Genomic DNA, 17,015 nt, shown 5'->3' with positions numbered 1-17,015 from the left:
TTTTTTATTTTAATTCTTTCTTTTACACATTGATATGGATCCCAGGGCCTGAAGGAGAGTTTCCTCTCCTTCAGACCCTGGTAACCATCAGGGATACCGTCCGATACTTGGTGTCCCATTGACTTGTATTGGTATCGGGTATCGGTATCGGATTAGATCCGATACTTTGCCGGTATCGGCCGATATTTTCCGATACCGATACTTTCAAGTATTGGACGGTATCGCTCAACACTAGTGATAACGTTACGATGGCTGTGATACCTATAGATTAGTCCGCCTATTACAGCATAACCGGCATGGGTAGTTTGTTGACTGCTTCAAAGGTAAATTATAATAATTCTTTATCATACTGAGATACCATAGCTAAGAACACAAAAACATATATTTCTGTACAAAACTTTGCAAACTGGTCAACCAATTGCTCCAGTAGGAGAAAAACAGGCCGCTGATTCCACAATGGAGCAGCTCATACTTCCGATCACAACAGTTGTGTTTTTTTTTTAATAGCAAATGTATTGAATGGGAGACCGCGCTTCTGTTCCATTCCTATACGTTCTTTATGCAGGATATTGCATTTGACTTTCTGCACCTTCTAAAACAGAATAGTATTAGTGCTTACCTTGCTTAAGTATTCCCTCATGACCTGAATGAAGTAGGGCATGGCAAAGTCCATAATATTGTGCCTCCATGCAGTTTCCAGGACCACGTCTGGCCGCAGCAGGTCATAACATGTGAAGAGACAAGCTGCAAAGCACTCCTTCTTGTCTTCCAACAAGAACCACTGCAAAAGTTCCTCTGCCAGTTCTGTGTCTTTGGATTCAGAGGAATACTGCATAGCATCCTGGAAACAATGGTAGTTTACATATTTAGCTTTACCGACACTGAAACACGGGTCATTTTTCCTTAAAGGAGTTGTCCAAATTTAGCACAAAAATCTGCACAATCATGCCAAGTTCACCCTGCCAGCACAATCGTGCCTAGTGCACCCTGCCAGCACAATCATGCCTAGTGCACCCTGCGAGCACAATCGTGCCTAGTGCACCCTGCCAGGATTACAGAATGACTGCAGACTTTGGACAGCCACGTTAATATAAAAAGATTGAAACAAAGCAAATGACCGTCGAGCTATGATTAGAATGAAAGACATCTGATTCTTGCCTTCTGTTCACCATTGAATAGTGGCCAGCAAGGAAATTATTCAAGCAAACTATATTTTAATACACAAGAACTTTAGAATGCAATACGAGTATAAGGTCTGCAATGGCACCGAGAAAAAAAGAAACCAGTTCTTCACATATACCTTATAGAGTCGGTCTTTCTTGCAGAGCTCTACACTCTGCTTCCAGCGGTTATTACCCTTGAATAGGTACGCAGCAATCCTCCTAAATTCAATAAGCTCGTGCTTCTCCAAACGTTGGGCAAGGGATATGTTGTCAAAGTTGTCATATGCATCTATAGATGTACGAAGTGCCTAGAGAAGGCAAAGGAAAGAAAAAGTACTATAACTGCATAACTAAGTAGCATTAAAGCGATACATGCTGCTAAATCATTACCTGGTAGTCCTCCTCTGTTATGAAAAGGTTGTTAAGAGCCTCATTAACGGATTTATTGTTATGATTCTGCACGGAGCGGAGGTATGGTTTTACAAGAGGGAGTTGCTTCACCTTGGATGACAAAAAAAATAAAAATAAATAAAAACACACAAGTTTTTAAATTAAAAAACAAAACCGCATTACAGAAACAAACCACTAGTTAGACCAGATCAGACAACAAAGAATACTGTGCGCTTACCTTGCTAAAGTAGTTAACAGCGCGGGTATGGTCCAGTCTTGGAGATAATACCATCAAGAGATCATTCAGTAATAGTGGCTTGAACTCCAAATAGAACTGTACCGCTCTGTAATACAACTCCACGTTGGCCACCTAAAGAAAAATAAATATCTAAATCAGTAATAATTTCCTCTGACTTCAGTCCTACATAAACACCTACAGATAGTTTTTGCTTGACATCATACACTTTTGGAAGCATTACCTTGGTGATAATATCTTTGAATTGTCCTTCCTTCCATGCGTCTGTAGGGTGGCTCATCATTGTGATAATGGCATTATCATACTCTTCGTATTTATCATAAAGGAACACCAACTCTGCCCAAAGGTGAGCTTGCTCGGCTGCTCTGAGTACCTGTAAAAATGATTATGAATAAACATATACACACACATATATGTGATACAACAGTACTAGTCTGCTTTAATCTACATGTACACAAGTTGATGTGATTTACCTTGGGAATGTTGACTCTGGACCAGAAAAGCTCCAAGTGCTCTCTCATTTTTTGTGGCTTGAATTTAGAATACAGAATGGCAAGCTCAGTGAACATGCCCATGTGTGCCCTCTCCAGACCCAGAGCTGCTTCAAGCATGGTGATAAGCTCTTCAAAATAACCACGGTCCTAAACATAAAAAAAAAAGATAAACTCAGATCCAAATGCAGTGGGTACAAATAAATCTATTATATAGTTTTATTATTATGAGGTCTCTTGTTACCTGATAGTAGTTAATTAGCTCCTCCAGTTCATCAGCGTGTACCACGATGTGAAGACCACACATTTGGGCAAGGCGGAATTCCTTACCATCAACACAAGCAAAGCAGACCTGGTAAAAGAAAAAAAAAAATTGTAATTAAATATTTTAAAATGACATGGGAAAAAAAAAAATCAAAGACGGCTAAAAGATGCTTGTGTCACCTCTTTCCATGTGCGAGTGCTGTTTGCCTTTCGTGCTCCATCCACAGCAGCTTGATATTCTCCCAGATGAACCAATGTGGATGCCAACCGGCCAAAATTTGAGACATTATTGTAGAGAAGCTTAGCAGCATCATACATTTTCTCATCATAGCATCGATCACCAACCTAATAGAAAGGAATAAAATGTGAATGGTAAAAGGAGTAATGGGTTTCATGCACAAAAATATGTAGAACACAGATTTAGGCCAATACTACACTACATCTAGTCCAGCCCACTGGATTACAATGGAAGACAAAATCCAATAATATGTTGTATAAATAAAACTTCATAAACTCTTCGTTTTATGATGACAGCATGTAGAAACAACTTCAGTTTTAATTTACAGCACTGAAACAGGTAAAAGAGTTATGTCCGATTCTCAACTAGTATGGGAGGAAGTCACTGTTCAAGAGCCTTACATTACACCTAGTCCACTAACTAAATATGTTCACTATACATCGCAGAGAAATTCTAATTATTCCATGTGCAGGTTGCTGTAGCTGAAGTCAGCACTTGCCACCATAATCCCCCCAGAGATAAAAGGGTGGGCTGGAGAACTGTGCCCCAGCTACAAAACAACATGTGAAAGGGACCACTCCACAATAAGCTTAACAAAATGGAAGTATCCAAATTATTTAACCCTTTAACAGGATTATACTGCACAATACTACATTTTCACAATAGCCATAAATGAAACTTACTTGTTGAATATGAGCATTGTTTGGTCCATTAATAAATTCTTCAAGTTCTGTGAGACGGTTGGTTTTAGCAAGAGCAAAGATGAGTTCTGTTTCTACATAGGATTCCCTTGCTTTCTTGCGGGCCATCTGCAGGTATTTAACAAGTTCTTCCCAATTCCCTAAAGAGAATGTCACAAAAATCATCATGTAAACATGCAGTATGCTGCACCACTTAATGAAAAACAAACAATGTTACTGTATTACTACCGCGGTACAGCACAACAATGCCTTAGCTTTCTTGACCATAGAGATTGCTACATAAAATTAAGAGAAGGCAAGGAGGAGAAATTACAGGGGCTACCTCCCAAATGGGGAAACGGACAAATCTGAAGCACGTCAGTTACATAACGTATTCTTAAACATAGTTGGGAATATTTGCTTTAGCTGTACGACACCCATTAAGCAGCTTTCACAAGTCAGCTGTATCAAGTAGCATTAAACACAAACACACCACTAGCGTTGGCAGCCTGTACGACTTCCATGTAAGAAGAAGGATCATCTGCTTTAATGTAGGAGTCAATTGCTTCTTTGACCATTCCTTTCTGAAGCTGAGCCTTTGCCAGTTGGCTCCAAACGGCTGGCTCGTTGCAGCGCTCCGCAAATTCATAAGCACGGTCCAAATTTCCAATGTGCTCAATCAAAACCTAAAACATGATATTGTCATTAAAAACTCATCACAATGAAGACAAATGGCGTTAACAGGTTAAAAAGGTATTGTCTAACCTGTATGGCAGAAGTGTTCACATCAAATTTTCTGAAAATGGCAAAGGCTTCCTCGTAGAGCTCATTACTGATGGCAATGTTTGCAATATCTGGAGCATCATAATTATCCAGCCGATTTATATATTCCATAACCCTGGTACGATCAGCTTTAATAGCAGTTAGGATCAGTAAGTTCTGTAGATTTCTGGAGAGGGATGATCAAAACTAGATGAACCGATGTCAATTTGATTAAATGTTTTACATGCAATTTAATTTTTCTTTTTTTTTTCCAATATCAAGGATGGCCTGCAACTTTGTCCAAGGTTTTAATTTGAGTTCGACATCACAGCTCTACAGTATTCGCATCAAGCATGCTTTTAGACGTACCTGTGTTCACTGAATACTGAATTATCCAAAACAATCTTCTCTAATAGCTCAATGAGCTCATTAGGAAGGTCTGCGGTCATGAAGGCTTTTACAGTAACAGACACTTCCTCTGGATCTTGAGTTTCAGACAATGCTGTTTGCACAACCTGAAAGGCAGAACCATTGCTTTACTTTGAAAACAAAAGGCTCAAATGTGCAAAAATGCTCATGGTCTCACCATCTGACATTAGCAAGTCATGAGCATACCTGATCAATAAGAGGTCTTCTGAACGGATTGCTTTCCAGCAAAACACTGGCCCACAGTTCAGGGTCTTTTCGGCGTACCAAATATCTTGATAGGCTTTTGAAGAGTGAATTTTCATTGCAAACCTGAAGAAAAAAAAATTGCTATGAGGCTACATACACTAAAGTAGAGTCCTCACACAAAAACCCATAAACGGAGTTTCCCAAGGACAAACAATATGTTTGCTTGTACAGAACAGAAGTACATACATTGATGAGCTCCAAGTCACACTGTCCCCTCTCGTATGCCACACATGCCAGATGGGGATCTCTCTTTTCACAATACTTTCCAACAACACGGCTGTCGTAATATGGATTTTCACGAAGGAACCGCTCTGGGTTATTATTACTGTCAATGTAAATCTTTGCCAAAGCATTGTGTGTGGCTGGCTCTTCACAGCCCTCATGGATCCTAGACTCCAACCATGGCAGAAGCAACTTTAACCTAAGAAAAATAAAAATTTAATTTAGAAGACATTGTGAAATAGGGTAAGTAGTCCAATAATGGATCACAATAACAGTACAATGATACATTAAGGGAATTTCAGGCACCTACCGGTTCCTTTTTTCAACTTCAGCAACAAGCTCATCAGTGGAGAACTGACCCCTCACCACAAGGATGAGGCTCTTGATCACATCCTCAGAGCAATCCACATCAAGCAAGCCACCAATAACCACAGGCAATCGGCTAGGATTAACCTTATAAGGGGGAAAAAAAACCAAACAATTCAGTGTTAAACCCCAAAGTGGATAATGCCTAAAATAAAAATTAAAAAAGATGTCTCAGTCTCGCTCTGAGCGAGAAGCGCCAAGAGGGTGGGCGAATCCGCGGGCATGATGTGAATGAGTGGGCGAAGCATCCGGGTTGCAGCCTAGCAGACGCCAAAGCCTGGGACTAAATTTTCCCTAAAAATAGAGCTCAGACATGTGAACGGTGAAGGAGGGGGTACGTGGAGGCGAAAAACCACGTTCCCACCTGTTGGTTGGGGAGATCAGACCCCTGAAGGGGTCCGTCACCCCTGTAATCCTTTAAAAAGAAAAAATTATTAAAAAGGTGAAAAATTGAATAAAATAGAATAAAAATAAAATAAAAAATTGTGGTCTGAATAGCAGACCCATGTGCCTCCTACGGACACTAATCATGAACTGGTTCAGATGGAGCCAGTGGTAGGTGTATACTGCAGAGGATGAGGAGTTAATTTTTATATATTCCCTTAGTGTCAGCCTCCTAGTGGCAGCAGCATACACCCATGGTCCTGTGTCCCCCCAATGAGGCGAAGGAGAAATAAAAATTAAGAAGGATGTCTCACAAATACAAAGTTTCTAAATGAAAGCCAGAGTGGGTCCGCAGGGGAAACCACAACTGGCCAGACATGTCCCCAGAATTGGTCTTAAGGTGTGGGGAGGTCCTCCACTTCCCACCCCCAAAATATTCCCCTTGCCAGGGCCTAATTTATCTCTTCCACTTTCTACTTTTATGGGATTGCCTTATAAAGATTCCTCTTCAAAATTAAAAGCAAAGGCAGAGTACCTTTCCACTTAGAAAAAACAAAAGAATGGATACAGTTTATGGCAATATTATTTATCATTACTACCATATATTGCAGAGACCTGGTTCTAGCTGTACCTAAAACTTTGCCTACAATTATACTAGATATACGCTAGAGTGCACAGTAGGACAAGTACAGAAGCGCACATTTCCACGAGAGCCATTAAAAGTGACACAGAACAGATTCCTTACCTTTTGTACATAGATTTCAATATACTTCTGCAGATTATTTCTGTACAGATACAGGACAAGATCATGGACAAAGTCAAAGCGGTCACATACAATTATGAGTGGCAGCTGGTCTGTAAGTTTAGCTTCCTGCAAGGATGCATAAAACAGGACATGTAAAAACATACAAATCTGCATTACCACTAGCTAGGCTAGAATTAGTGACTATTCTTAGTTTAACACTAATGTTAAATAGTAGATAACACTAAAATGCAGAGGTTTTTTTTTTTTTTCAAAAATATAGATAACATTTTGACCGATGCATGCCATAAAAAATTGCCACTGATATCAGATTGATAGGACTCTAAACTCAATCTCCAAAACAAAGAAACCTTAAAATGTCCCCTTTTCCACAGAACAATCCTACATACACAATTACACCAAAGTACAGGGGGAGACCCATATAACATTTACCTTGTACATGTCCTGCTCATTCCACAGACAAAAGGAAAAGCACAAGAAATAACTTCCATCAGGAAAAGCTTAAAACACATTAAAAGTGGATCTATATGGGATACTAAGTCTAAAACTTGTCATGACAGTTCAAGCATTAACGAAACAGAAGAGATGAAACTAAATGTATAAGGTTATTCTAAGCAGCAGTTACAAAAAAACATCTAAAAGGAGACTGGGGCTTCATAGTTTGCAATCTGGCCACCAAACACTGACTCCTGTATGCCAGCTGGCTCACAGCTACATTAAAGGAGAGCCATCTGCTGCGACATGTCCGATTTAGGAAAAGCTTGTACTCTGTAAAATATTAGCGCTCAGGAGCAGCTTTTCTTAGATCTCTGTCATGCCATTCTGGTTATGCCTCCTGAAAATGCATCATAAGTTACAACTGGGTGTGTCCAGCATGAAACTAGCATCACTGATTGGACTATGTCGGGTGATGACGAAACACACCCAAAAGCTGGTAACACCCAGTTGTCAACCAAGTCAGAATTTTGTAGTAGGAACAGCAGAAGGGCACCACATGGTGGAGTCATGTAAAATGCTGCAGAAGTATTAAAGGGGTTTACACTGTGTGCGGTGAGGATTCTCCAGTGCAGGTGCCGGGAATCATGTGACCGTAAATATGGTATCTGCATACAGTATTATTGGCCACATTTCCACTAGACTGTGTCCGGTCTCGCTCAATACATTTACATTGCCCATGTGCCCATCTAGTCAGCATGTGACCGCATGTATACAAATCGTATACTTGCAGTCACACGCCCACCGACGGAGAATCTGCACAGGACATAGTGTGCGTGTGATGTGAGGATTCACAAGTCTGCAGTCACACACAGTAACAGCAGACTTGTAGCCTATAGCTGGACAACCCCTTTAAACAGATAAGTCGGGGTTCATGACAGATCCTCTTTTTTTGTTTGCTTTCTTACAGTCGGACATGTTCCTGGGACAGGTGAGGAGACAAATGGTCAGTGAGGAAACACTTTCACTGACTGGAGACATAGCACCACCTGCACTGCCATTTGGGAAAAGGTGTACAGCACTCCAAAGTCGGGGTCCTAACAAGTGCTATAATAATGCTTTATTAACTTGTCCTGTACTTTATAACAAACTACTTTGTAAGACATTAACAAGTTGTTAACATGCAGCAAAATCGGCTTTTCACAATTTAACCATTTACATTTCCTGCTAACAAAAAAAAAAAATGTATTTCTGGTAAAATTAGACATGTTACATTAAACCAATCATCATGGTGGAGAAACTACATTGTTTCAACTGGCTGCAGGTTGTTTTTCTGTGCATACACTTTTCCCCAATTTACTAGAAACTTCAGAAGAAAAGCTCAGAGGATGCCTTTAAGCTGCTCTGGAAATTGGTTACCAATTTCAACATGTAACTAGAGCTGCTGCTCTTCTCTGCAGAGTCTGGCTGTGTGACAGTGGGCGCTTCCCTCACTACAGCTGATACAAAATGGAACTAAGGGAAATTACTATTTTAATCTTAGTCTTCAACATACTAATTCTAAAACCACATTTCCCAGGATAATGAATGACGCATTGAGGTAGAAGATCAATTCAATCACAATTACCTTAAGGAAGTTTTTCACACGCTCTGGGTCATAACAGTTACTCTCTCGGCAAATTCTCTCAACTTCTTTTATCTGGCCGGTTTTGCAAGCCGCCTGAATGTACTTGAAGTGAACATCAGGATCTTGGCTGAAGTTAACAATGGATCCCAGGAAATAAAACAGGCCTAAAGAAACAAGATTCATAAAGTATTACATACTTCTCTGGGTTTGTACCAATAGAACTACACTAAATAAATCCAACACGGTACAAGTATCCAAACTGGCCTGTGCAGTAAGTAATGATTTATGATTCATATTTCATCTCCCAGAGAAGCATTGCACAACCTACAAGTCTCCTTACACTGGCATGTTAGGCAAGTCACTCTACATAAGGAGAAACGTTACTACTTAGGCCTCAGTCAGAGGCCTCTCATGAAACCAAATCAGATCTCATGCTTTGCACTGAGGGGTGGCAACACTCAGAAACAAATCCGCAAAATTGGTTTGGTTTTTATCCCAAGTCATGTGGCAAGGCTTGTTATAGGGTCGATAGTGACACTTAGGATTGCTACGTCCAATAGGAGGGATTAGAGTTCAAGTTCTTCCTCCCTGAAGAGACAATTTGCATTAATCTATCCACAAACATATACACCAGTCATGTAAATGGAACAATTGTATAAAAATGATGGCAGGGAAAAAAGAAAAAAAACATTCCGCCATTTATTTTTTTGAGTGTTCATTGTATGATTACAGTGAAACCAAACTTGTAGTTTTTTTTTCTTTTAATTAAAGTGTTGCATAAAATTGATGTTTGAAAAAGAGTTGCCGCTATCTGAGACCCATAACGTTCTTGAGTCAATAGAATTTCTTACACTTAAAGAGCTAATCCCAGAATGGCCTTATTTTTCACAAAGCAAATGCATAGGGATTAATATACAGACTAAGGCCAACATAAAAGTATTTACTGTACCTTTGTAGATTTACTGTATCTCCCTCTCTCCCTTCTAGTTTCTCATAGCCTTATCTACTAAAACTACATTTCCCAAGAGCACTAGTGCAATGCCTAGGACTGTAATTAAAAGCTCCCTTGTGGAGGGCAGGGGAGTTGAGCTCTGCTCGAAATCGGCTACAGTAAAAACCACTATCGCCAGAATCATGTAGACGGCTGAAGAGGAAATCTGCCGAGTAGGTTACTGTACAGGAGCAGAGGGTGCCCAGAGGTAGAACACAAAATGGCAGGGCGGGAGGCAGAGCAGATCATGTTGGCAGAAAGCCAACAGCGAGATATTGCACTGCGCATTATCGACCAGGGAATGATATGTGCAAATCCAGGCAGTTTTCATACCATCTATAGAGATTATTTTTTATTTTTTCTTCACTATGCCAACTCACTTGAAGTTTTTTGTTTTCCAGTACATTGTATAGTAAATGTCATTCAAAACTACAACTCATTTTCTCACATCAGGACAAACCTTTGGCAAGCAGTGCAGCCTGCCGACTATGAACTGTTCTCACGTGACCACAAGCATGCGATTTCCTATTTGCGCTTACCTGCCATCTAAAGTCTCATTTGCTTCTCTCAATGATCAGGATAGTTGGCATGTTACCGCATGTGGTCACCTGACAAGCAGAGCCAAATCCTAACAGTGTGTATATTACACACAGTTTCTAATTGGTAAATCCCCTTAAATTTTCACAATTTTTTTTTTTTTTTAACATGATCCACATTCTTTCAACAATCATTTGTATGAAGAGCACAAGTAATACAAATGTAAAGTCTGTAGCCCATATGATAACTCTTCGCAGGGATCTCAGCACATAGGAGTGTCCTTCCAGCATGCTCATCTGCCCAAAATGTCACAAGTCCACACAGCAATGTTCCTAATGCTGAAAGAACGCTTTTTGCATTTAAGTCCCATTGCAGAACACATCAAGCTCTGCATCCAGAAAGCCTGTGACACTGGCGATTTCTCTTCAGATGGATTAGGGTGACACTCAAATTGATCTCTTTAATGGTAGAGCATTATGATAATATAGTTACGTTCCTGTAGCATGGCCTATATGCTGGTTAGCACCACGATAGGGTTCCAGTAAACTAATTTATAGAATCTAATGACAGTTTGTGCATCATGATCATTTAAAGGTAAAAGTTCAAAAGCCATCTATCTATACAAGCACCCACTCATTAAGCGCAGAATATTCCCACTTCTAGAATTTTACGTTTTTTTGTTTTGCTGTGAATTTCTCTTCCCTTACTACGCACCTTCAAAACTCTTGAATGATTCAAAAAGTTCAATGAGAGACTGTGTAGAGAGCTGCTCATGATATTTGGAGGCTACTTGGACGCATATCTGCAGGTTTTGCCGAATGTTTGCAGAAAGCATTGCACGTAAGCATTCAAGGGAGTCTTCAACGGACAGAGAGCCAAAATAATTAACAAGCCACTGGAAACGATAGGGAGAAAAAGGAGTCAATGATATTATGTTAGTTTTCTACCACTGTACATTACACAAAAAGAACATGAAAATAAGTGCACCGAAAGCGAGACACCACCATAGAGCGTACACCCTCTCCGTGTATTTCACTGGGTGTGTATGAAGCGGTGAAAAATCTCCAAAATTCACAGATTTTTATTTGGCATGTAAACATATGCCGGCCTTACCTCTGGATTGAGAAGATGAGTGTGGACAACTGCTCTCTTAATGTCATATAGATCTGTGAAGTGCTCTAGAGCTCTCTGCAGCAGACCAGCTTTCTCACAAAGCTGGGCAATGTGAGCCCGATCATAGTGTGTAAACATCTGGTTACCCAAAATTGCATCTGCAACCTACATGTAAACAGAAACATTAGTACTAAAGTTCCATGCCAGTAGCTTGCAATTCATTCCATAAATGAAAGTTATGTCAGCTTACCTGAGGAGCATGCATTAGGTTCATCTCAAGCAAGCGTGTCTGCAATGGACCTTCGCTAGGACGGTTGTTCTTTAGCGCATCCAGAAGGAAAGCGGTGCACTGCTGGATAAGGTTGTATTCCATAAACACATCCACAATCTGAAAAAAGAGAAGATTCATGATGCAGTATCGGCAAGGACTGATGCGAATACACTATTTTACTATCCTCATTGTCTTTGCAACAAGGATCTTGGATGAGGTTTTACAAGTGTAAAAAAAATGTAACAAAAAAACACTCCTTCAGCGTGGTCAATAATTTTTTACCTGTGTAATATCAGCAAGTGGCTCCTCATCCTGAACCAACATTTGAGCAAATTGTTGGCCTTGATCTGGGTTAATTCTCATGACATTTCTCAGCAAGAAGATCCAGTCAGGGGTGTATCCAACCTGCAGCATGCAAGCAAGAGAAATACAATCATACAATATAATCCACTAACTCAATTTTATTGTTTTTTTAAATCTTTTTTGGATTCCATGTTTTTAATAAATCTTCAGAATGTATACAAATCAGTTCATACTTTATTGGATGGATGTGTCCCTCATTTCCCTATCCTTGAATTTTTGGCTGAACTTCAGCAGGACAGGCACCCGACACAGAGTCCATCCTCCAATATCGGACAAAATGGCGTGGTGAGCTCTACAATTCTCCCCTCTCTCCACGCTAAATACAACTACAGCAACTATCATACCTTTTTAGCATACAGGACAATCTTCTGTACTTGACCAGTTTCTGCGAAACACTGAATAACCTTGTTAGGAACATTAGCCCTCAAGTAAACACTGAGGGCCAATGTAGGGTCAACAGACTTCACAAGATCCCCCAGCTCCTCCGAACACTCCAGCTGAAAAGAATAACAGCAGTACTCATTCATAATGCTCAACCAAATGTCTTTAGAAAGAAAAAGCCTAATGTACTCCACATAAAAAGATGAAAAGTATAGCAGAACAATGGCTCAGACATAACATGCTTTGACGCACCTTGTCCTCCTTGAGCCACTTCTCAAGAAGTTGCTTGCGACCCTGCTGCAGTACAGGCCTACATAATTCCAGAGACTCATATTTATTCAGCTGACCCTGATCTAAGAGAATGCCGAAATACTGTAACAATGGCGAGGTCTGACCAGGCTGGGCAGGAACACTTTGAAAGCGTCTTATGGTTTCTGGAGTACGAAGAATACCCTGGAGTAAAACAGATACATTGTCAGATATGGAACAAGTAAAACACCCAAGAATAATTTTTTTTTATTGCTTTAAATCTGTTTTAGTTCATACAAATGTTGAAAACACCTTCACAATACCCATGTAGCAACATGGCACTGCAACCGATGCGATGAGCCACGGATGTCATTTGCACGTTACATTGTAATATTAGCAAGCCCATGATTATTCAAATCTGTATACCAAAAATGGTCCAGCACGTCAGTTTACTAAAAGCAATCACAGGATTTGGGAAAGATGTATCATTCCAGGACTACGCCCCTTTAAGGTCACTATTGGCAATATGTGGAATATACATGTAAGCCAGTTAAGTACGGTAATGCATAGTCCTGGTGTCTTCGGAGTACTGCTAATTGCTAAACATGATGGATTTAAGCTTCAAGCGAACCTGTACTCCGTAATCTACAGACAGTGTTAGGTTGGCGCCATTACAATGATTAACCCCTCAGCGACTGCCAATATGCATTAAAACTGTGGCCGCTAAGGGTACTTATTCCCTCATCGTCGTTTTAAAACAGCAATAGGGAATAAGGATGTAGCAGCCCCCAGTTGGAAAATCTCCAGGGTCTCGGCCGCCGTGAACAGAGCACCACATAAAGCCACCCCCTTACTTTAAAGATATTAAAAAAAAAAAAAAAAAAAGAAGAGGAATAGCTGCTAACCTTTGGTGCATTTGCAGCCACCTTTGCTGCCTCTGAGTAATTCCCTTGGGCGAAGAGAGCATTAAATTTGCGAGCAAATAGTTCCTCTGCTCCAGCAAGATTGTTGCGGACAGCCATGCGCAGGGCTAGATCAGGGTTCTGCAGGACATTCGTGATGTATGGTATAATATTTTCTTCTTCTACGCAGACGGAAAGAACCTAACGGAAAAGACAGAGCAAAAACTCCTTGTAGTACAGTAGTTCATACAAGGAATAGCAAAATATTTCATACATAATACAAAAACAGGCACTACCATTTAAAGTTCATAATAAACTAAGTTAAAGTCACAAACAAATGATTGACCTAATTCCATGAAGTTTACAAAGACACAATAAGGGTGCGCGCACACCTCTAAGACGCTAGCACCCCTCTGAGGTTTTCCTAGGCGAAGTCGCTTTAGGAAGAAGCTGGCAATCTTTCTTGAAGCGGCTTTGCTGGCGGTTTTGCTGACATTGTGCAGCAGCACTGCCACTTGAGATATTTTCTGTTTAAGCTATAATTAGCAAGCATCTTTCTTTCAGAATCCGCTTGATTAATAAACTTACTACTAATTTTAATAGCTCAGTTTTTGAACCTTGAAGCAGTTAAAAGTAGTAACGGACTGACCATGTGCACAGCAATATTATTTTTACATTGCTGTGCATTATGTTCACTTGTTTCTGGCAATTTACTGCGCTCTCTCAGGTGGGTTCCGGGCAGAATTTGCCTGAAAAAGATGCTGTGGTCACATACCCTAAAGGGTTTAGGAAAGGAAAGTGGCTTCAGGTTCAGTTTTGTCCAGCAATCAGAATTCGTTCCATAACCTATATTTTCCACCTGCTGTGGGTCTCTTAGAAGCGACACACTGGAAGCCATTTGCCTATGTGGTGTAACAGCTCACCTACTGTGGAGGAGGTAGCAGACATGTTCAGCGCTGATTGCAGTACTCCATTTTAGGGGGAAAAATAACCATTTACCATATACCAGACCAGTCTGTAACAACCAGACAAGCAACTATAAATACATGGAAATCTCTCCCAATTTACCTGGCCCTTTCTGTTAACTCCGATAATTCCAGCAGTGGCTTCATGTGGTGCAGTGACAAATATGGTCTCTCCACTAATCCGGTTCATGTAAATGCAAGTGCCAGTTTCAAGGTCATAGAGGTGAATGTAGCCATACTTTGTAATTAAGAAGACAACATCATGTTTTCCACTGATCTATATGAAAAAGTAAGAGTAGTAGTATTATACAACTGTGTGAAAAAAAACAGCGATAACGAAAATTATATTTACATTTGGTTTTGACTATTATTACGTGTTAAGACCTCATACACATTAAGGTACCGTCACATTAAGCGACGCTGCAGCGATATCGACAACTATGCCGATCGCTGCAGCGTCGCTGTGTGGTCGCTGGAGAGCTGTCACACAGACAGCTCTCCAGCGACCAACGATGCCAAAGTCCCCGGGTAACCAGGGTAAACATCGGGTTACTAAGCGCAGGGCCACGCTTAGTAACCCAATGTTTACCCTGGTTACCATTGTAAATGTAAAAAAAAAACAAAAAAAAAACAGTACATACTCACCCTCTGATGTCCGTCAGGTCCCTGGCCGTCTGCTTCCCGCACTGAGTGCCGGCCGTAAAGTAAAAGCAGAGCACAGCGGTGACGTCACAGCTGTGCTGTGCTTTACGGCCGGCCGGCGCTCACAGTCAGTGCGGGAAGCAGACGGCCAGGGACCTGACGGACATCAGAGAGTGAGTATGTACTGGTTTTTTTTTACATTTACAATGGTAACCAGGGTAAACATCGGGTTACTAAGCGCGGCCCTGCGCTTAGTAACCCGATATTTACCCTGGTTACCATTGTAAAACATTGCTGGCATCGTTGCTTTTGCTGTCAAACAACGATACACGCCGATCTGACGACCAAATAAAGTTCTGGACTTTCAGCAACGACCAGCGATATCACAGCAGGATCCTGATCGCTGCTGCCTGTCAAACACAACGATATCGCTATCCAGGACGCTGCAACATCACGGATCGCTATCGTTATTGTTGCAAAGTCGTTTAGTGTGAAGGTACCTTTAGTCTGACATCAGTCGAAGCTTTTGCCGACCGACTACAACAAAAGCATACCTGCATTGCGACAGGAAAGTCATTCTGGGCTTCTGGGGGGAAGAAAACATCCACTGCCTTCTTGGGAAAAGGCTGGTTGCCAGTGGGCGGTGTACCAACTTCAATAATATGTAACTAAAAGGTAAAGCACACAAACATAAAACAATGGACGGACAAAATGGTTCTCATAACCAGTTTTTATTTATATAATCTATATTCTATTTACAAAAGCCTAATCAAAATTGGGAAAAGAACTGCAACATTTTAAGTTTCTGCCATCTGCAAAGCTAGAAAAAAAAACGTATCACGTGTTACTACAAATGGTGCAACATACATTTTATACGCAAGTGCCATAATCCCTAAATTTAAAACGGTTTTCAATATTAGTGGTAAAAAGGAAGATGGTTTCTATTTTACTACTTCTAGGTAGCACCGATATGAGGACATGTAAAAACCCAAAATCATGTCTTAAAAACAGTGAGTGTAAATAAAATAAATGAATACTGTGCAAAGTTTGATCTAAAAAGCATCAGTAAGTACAAGGTTTTATGCCTGCTAGTTCTAATACAATATATAAGCTTTGGCTATACTTCAGATTAGTCACAAGCAATATAGTACATCAAGTTTGTTTATACAGAGTAACATTTTTATAAATTGCTAATGTTTTACACTCGTGCATGAATTAAGAGGGGTTGTCTAGTTTTTTCACATGCTGACTGCAGAGGCTTTCCTGTTCTGGCACTAGGAGTGGGTAGTCATGTGACCGCAAGTATAAGGTATGGATACTCCCGGCCACATTCCGACTAGACTGTATCCAGCCTCGCTCAACAGCTCCCATCTAGTCGGAATGTGGCCAGGCAGTCAAATGACCAGTCTTTCTACACAGACAGGACATCGAATTTTTCCTTCATGCAAGACTGCTTAAAAACAAGCAGTGAAATGTTTTGCCTCACAAAAAGAACTAGCTGTGATCCCATGCCATCTGTATACTCTTACTTCCTCCCCAGCCCAGGAGATGTGGCACGGTCAGACACAGCCATTACACAGTACACAGCAGGGGTACATGAATAAGCATCTCTGCACGGGAACATCTTTATTATTTTAAAAACACATCCAATTGTGGAAGTTATTATTCAAAAATCTATTTATTAAAATACACTGTGCTCATGGGAAAACCCCATTAAGAGTCAATGGATAAATTAAAGTTCTGACAATCTATCACCTCCAGTATTTAATTAAAGATGAGAAAAAATAAATAAATGCAAAACGAATGACATGGGAAAAAAAAAACCTGTTAAAGAAAAGTAAGAATGTAGCTTTTCAGCCATTTTTATCAAAAGTCCTTTCAGAGG

At 40.4% G+C, this 17,015-nt stretch overlaps 1 protein-coding gene across 4 annotated transcripts in view; it reads right to left on the bottom strand.

Annotated features, from left to right (window-relative positions):
• CLTC (clathrin heavy chain) overlaps nt 1-17,015 on the bottom strand; it is a 77,723-nt gene that overhangs the window by 10,478 nt on the left and 50,230 nt on the right. For all 4 annotated transcript variants that reach the window (XM_077296190.1, XM_077296188.1, XM_077296189.1 and 1 more), the window contains 26 exons: nt 15,685-15,798; nt 14,592-14,765; nt 13,527-13,724; nt 12,625-12,825; nt 12,336-12,488; nt 11,911-12,033; nt 11,608-11,745; nt 11,358-11,522; nt 10,959-11,139; nt 8,717-8,880; nt 6,637-6,762; nt 5,452-5,594; nt 5,106-5,340; nt 4,860-4,982; nt 4,614-4,759; nt 4,248-4,431; nt 3,976-4,168; nt 3,486-3,643; nt 2,745-2,909; nt 2,545-2,652; nt 2,283-2,450; nt 2,033-2,182; nt 1,792-1,923; nt 1,554-1,664; nt 1,301-1,471; nt 620-841 (listed from right to left, as the gene is read on the bottom strand). In XM_077296190.1, the coding sequence (XP_077152305.1) occupies nt 620-841; nt 1,301-1,471; nt 1,554-1,664; nt 1,792-1,923; nt 2,033-2,182; nt 2,283-2,450; nt 2,545-2,652; nt 2,745-2,909; nt 3,486-3,643; nt 3,976-4,168; nt 4,248-4,431; nt 4,614-4,759; nt 4,860-4,982; nt 5,106-5,340; nt 5,452-5,594; nt 6,637-6,762; nt 8,717-8,880; nt 10,959-11,139; nt 11,358-11,522; nt 11,608-11,745; nt 11,911-12,033; nt 12,336-12,488; nt 12,625-12,825; nt 13,527-13,724; nt 14,592-14,765; nt 15,685-15,798 (4,146 nt within the window). The remainder of the gene's footprint in view (nt 1-619; nt 842-1,300; nt 1,472-1,553; nt 1,665-1,791; nt 1,924-2,032; nt 2,183-2,282; nt 2,451-2,544; nt 2,653-2,744; nt 2,910-3,485; nt 3,644-3,975; nt 4,169-4,247; nt 4,432-4,613; nt 4,760-4,859; nt 4,983-5,105; nt 5,341-5,451; nt 5,595-6,636; nt 6,763-8,716; nt 8,881-10,958; nt 11,140-11,357; nt 11,523-11,607; nt 11,746-11,910; nt 12,034-12,335; nt 12,489-12,624; nt 12,826-13,526; nt 13,725-14,591; nt 14,766-15,684; nt 15,799-17,015) is intronic.

This window comes from Ranitomeya variabilis, chromosome 3 (assembly GCF_051348905.1).
Source record: "Ranitomeya variabilis isolate aRanVar5 chromosome 3, aRanVar5.hap1, whole genome shotgun sequence".
In the NCBI taxonomy this organism is placed as follows: Eukaryota; Metazoa; Chordata; class Amphibia; order Anura; family Dendrobatidae; genus Ranitomeya; species Ranitomeya variabilis.
This window is presented reverse-complemented; position numbering and strand designations above follow the sequence as displayed.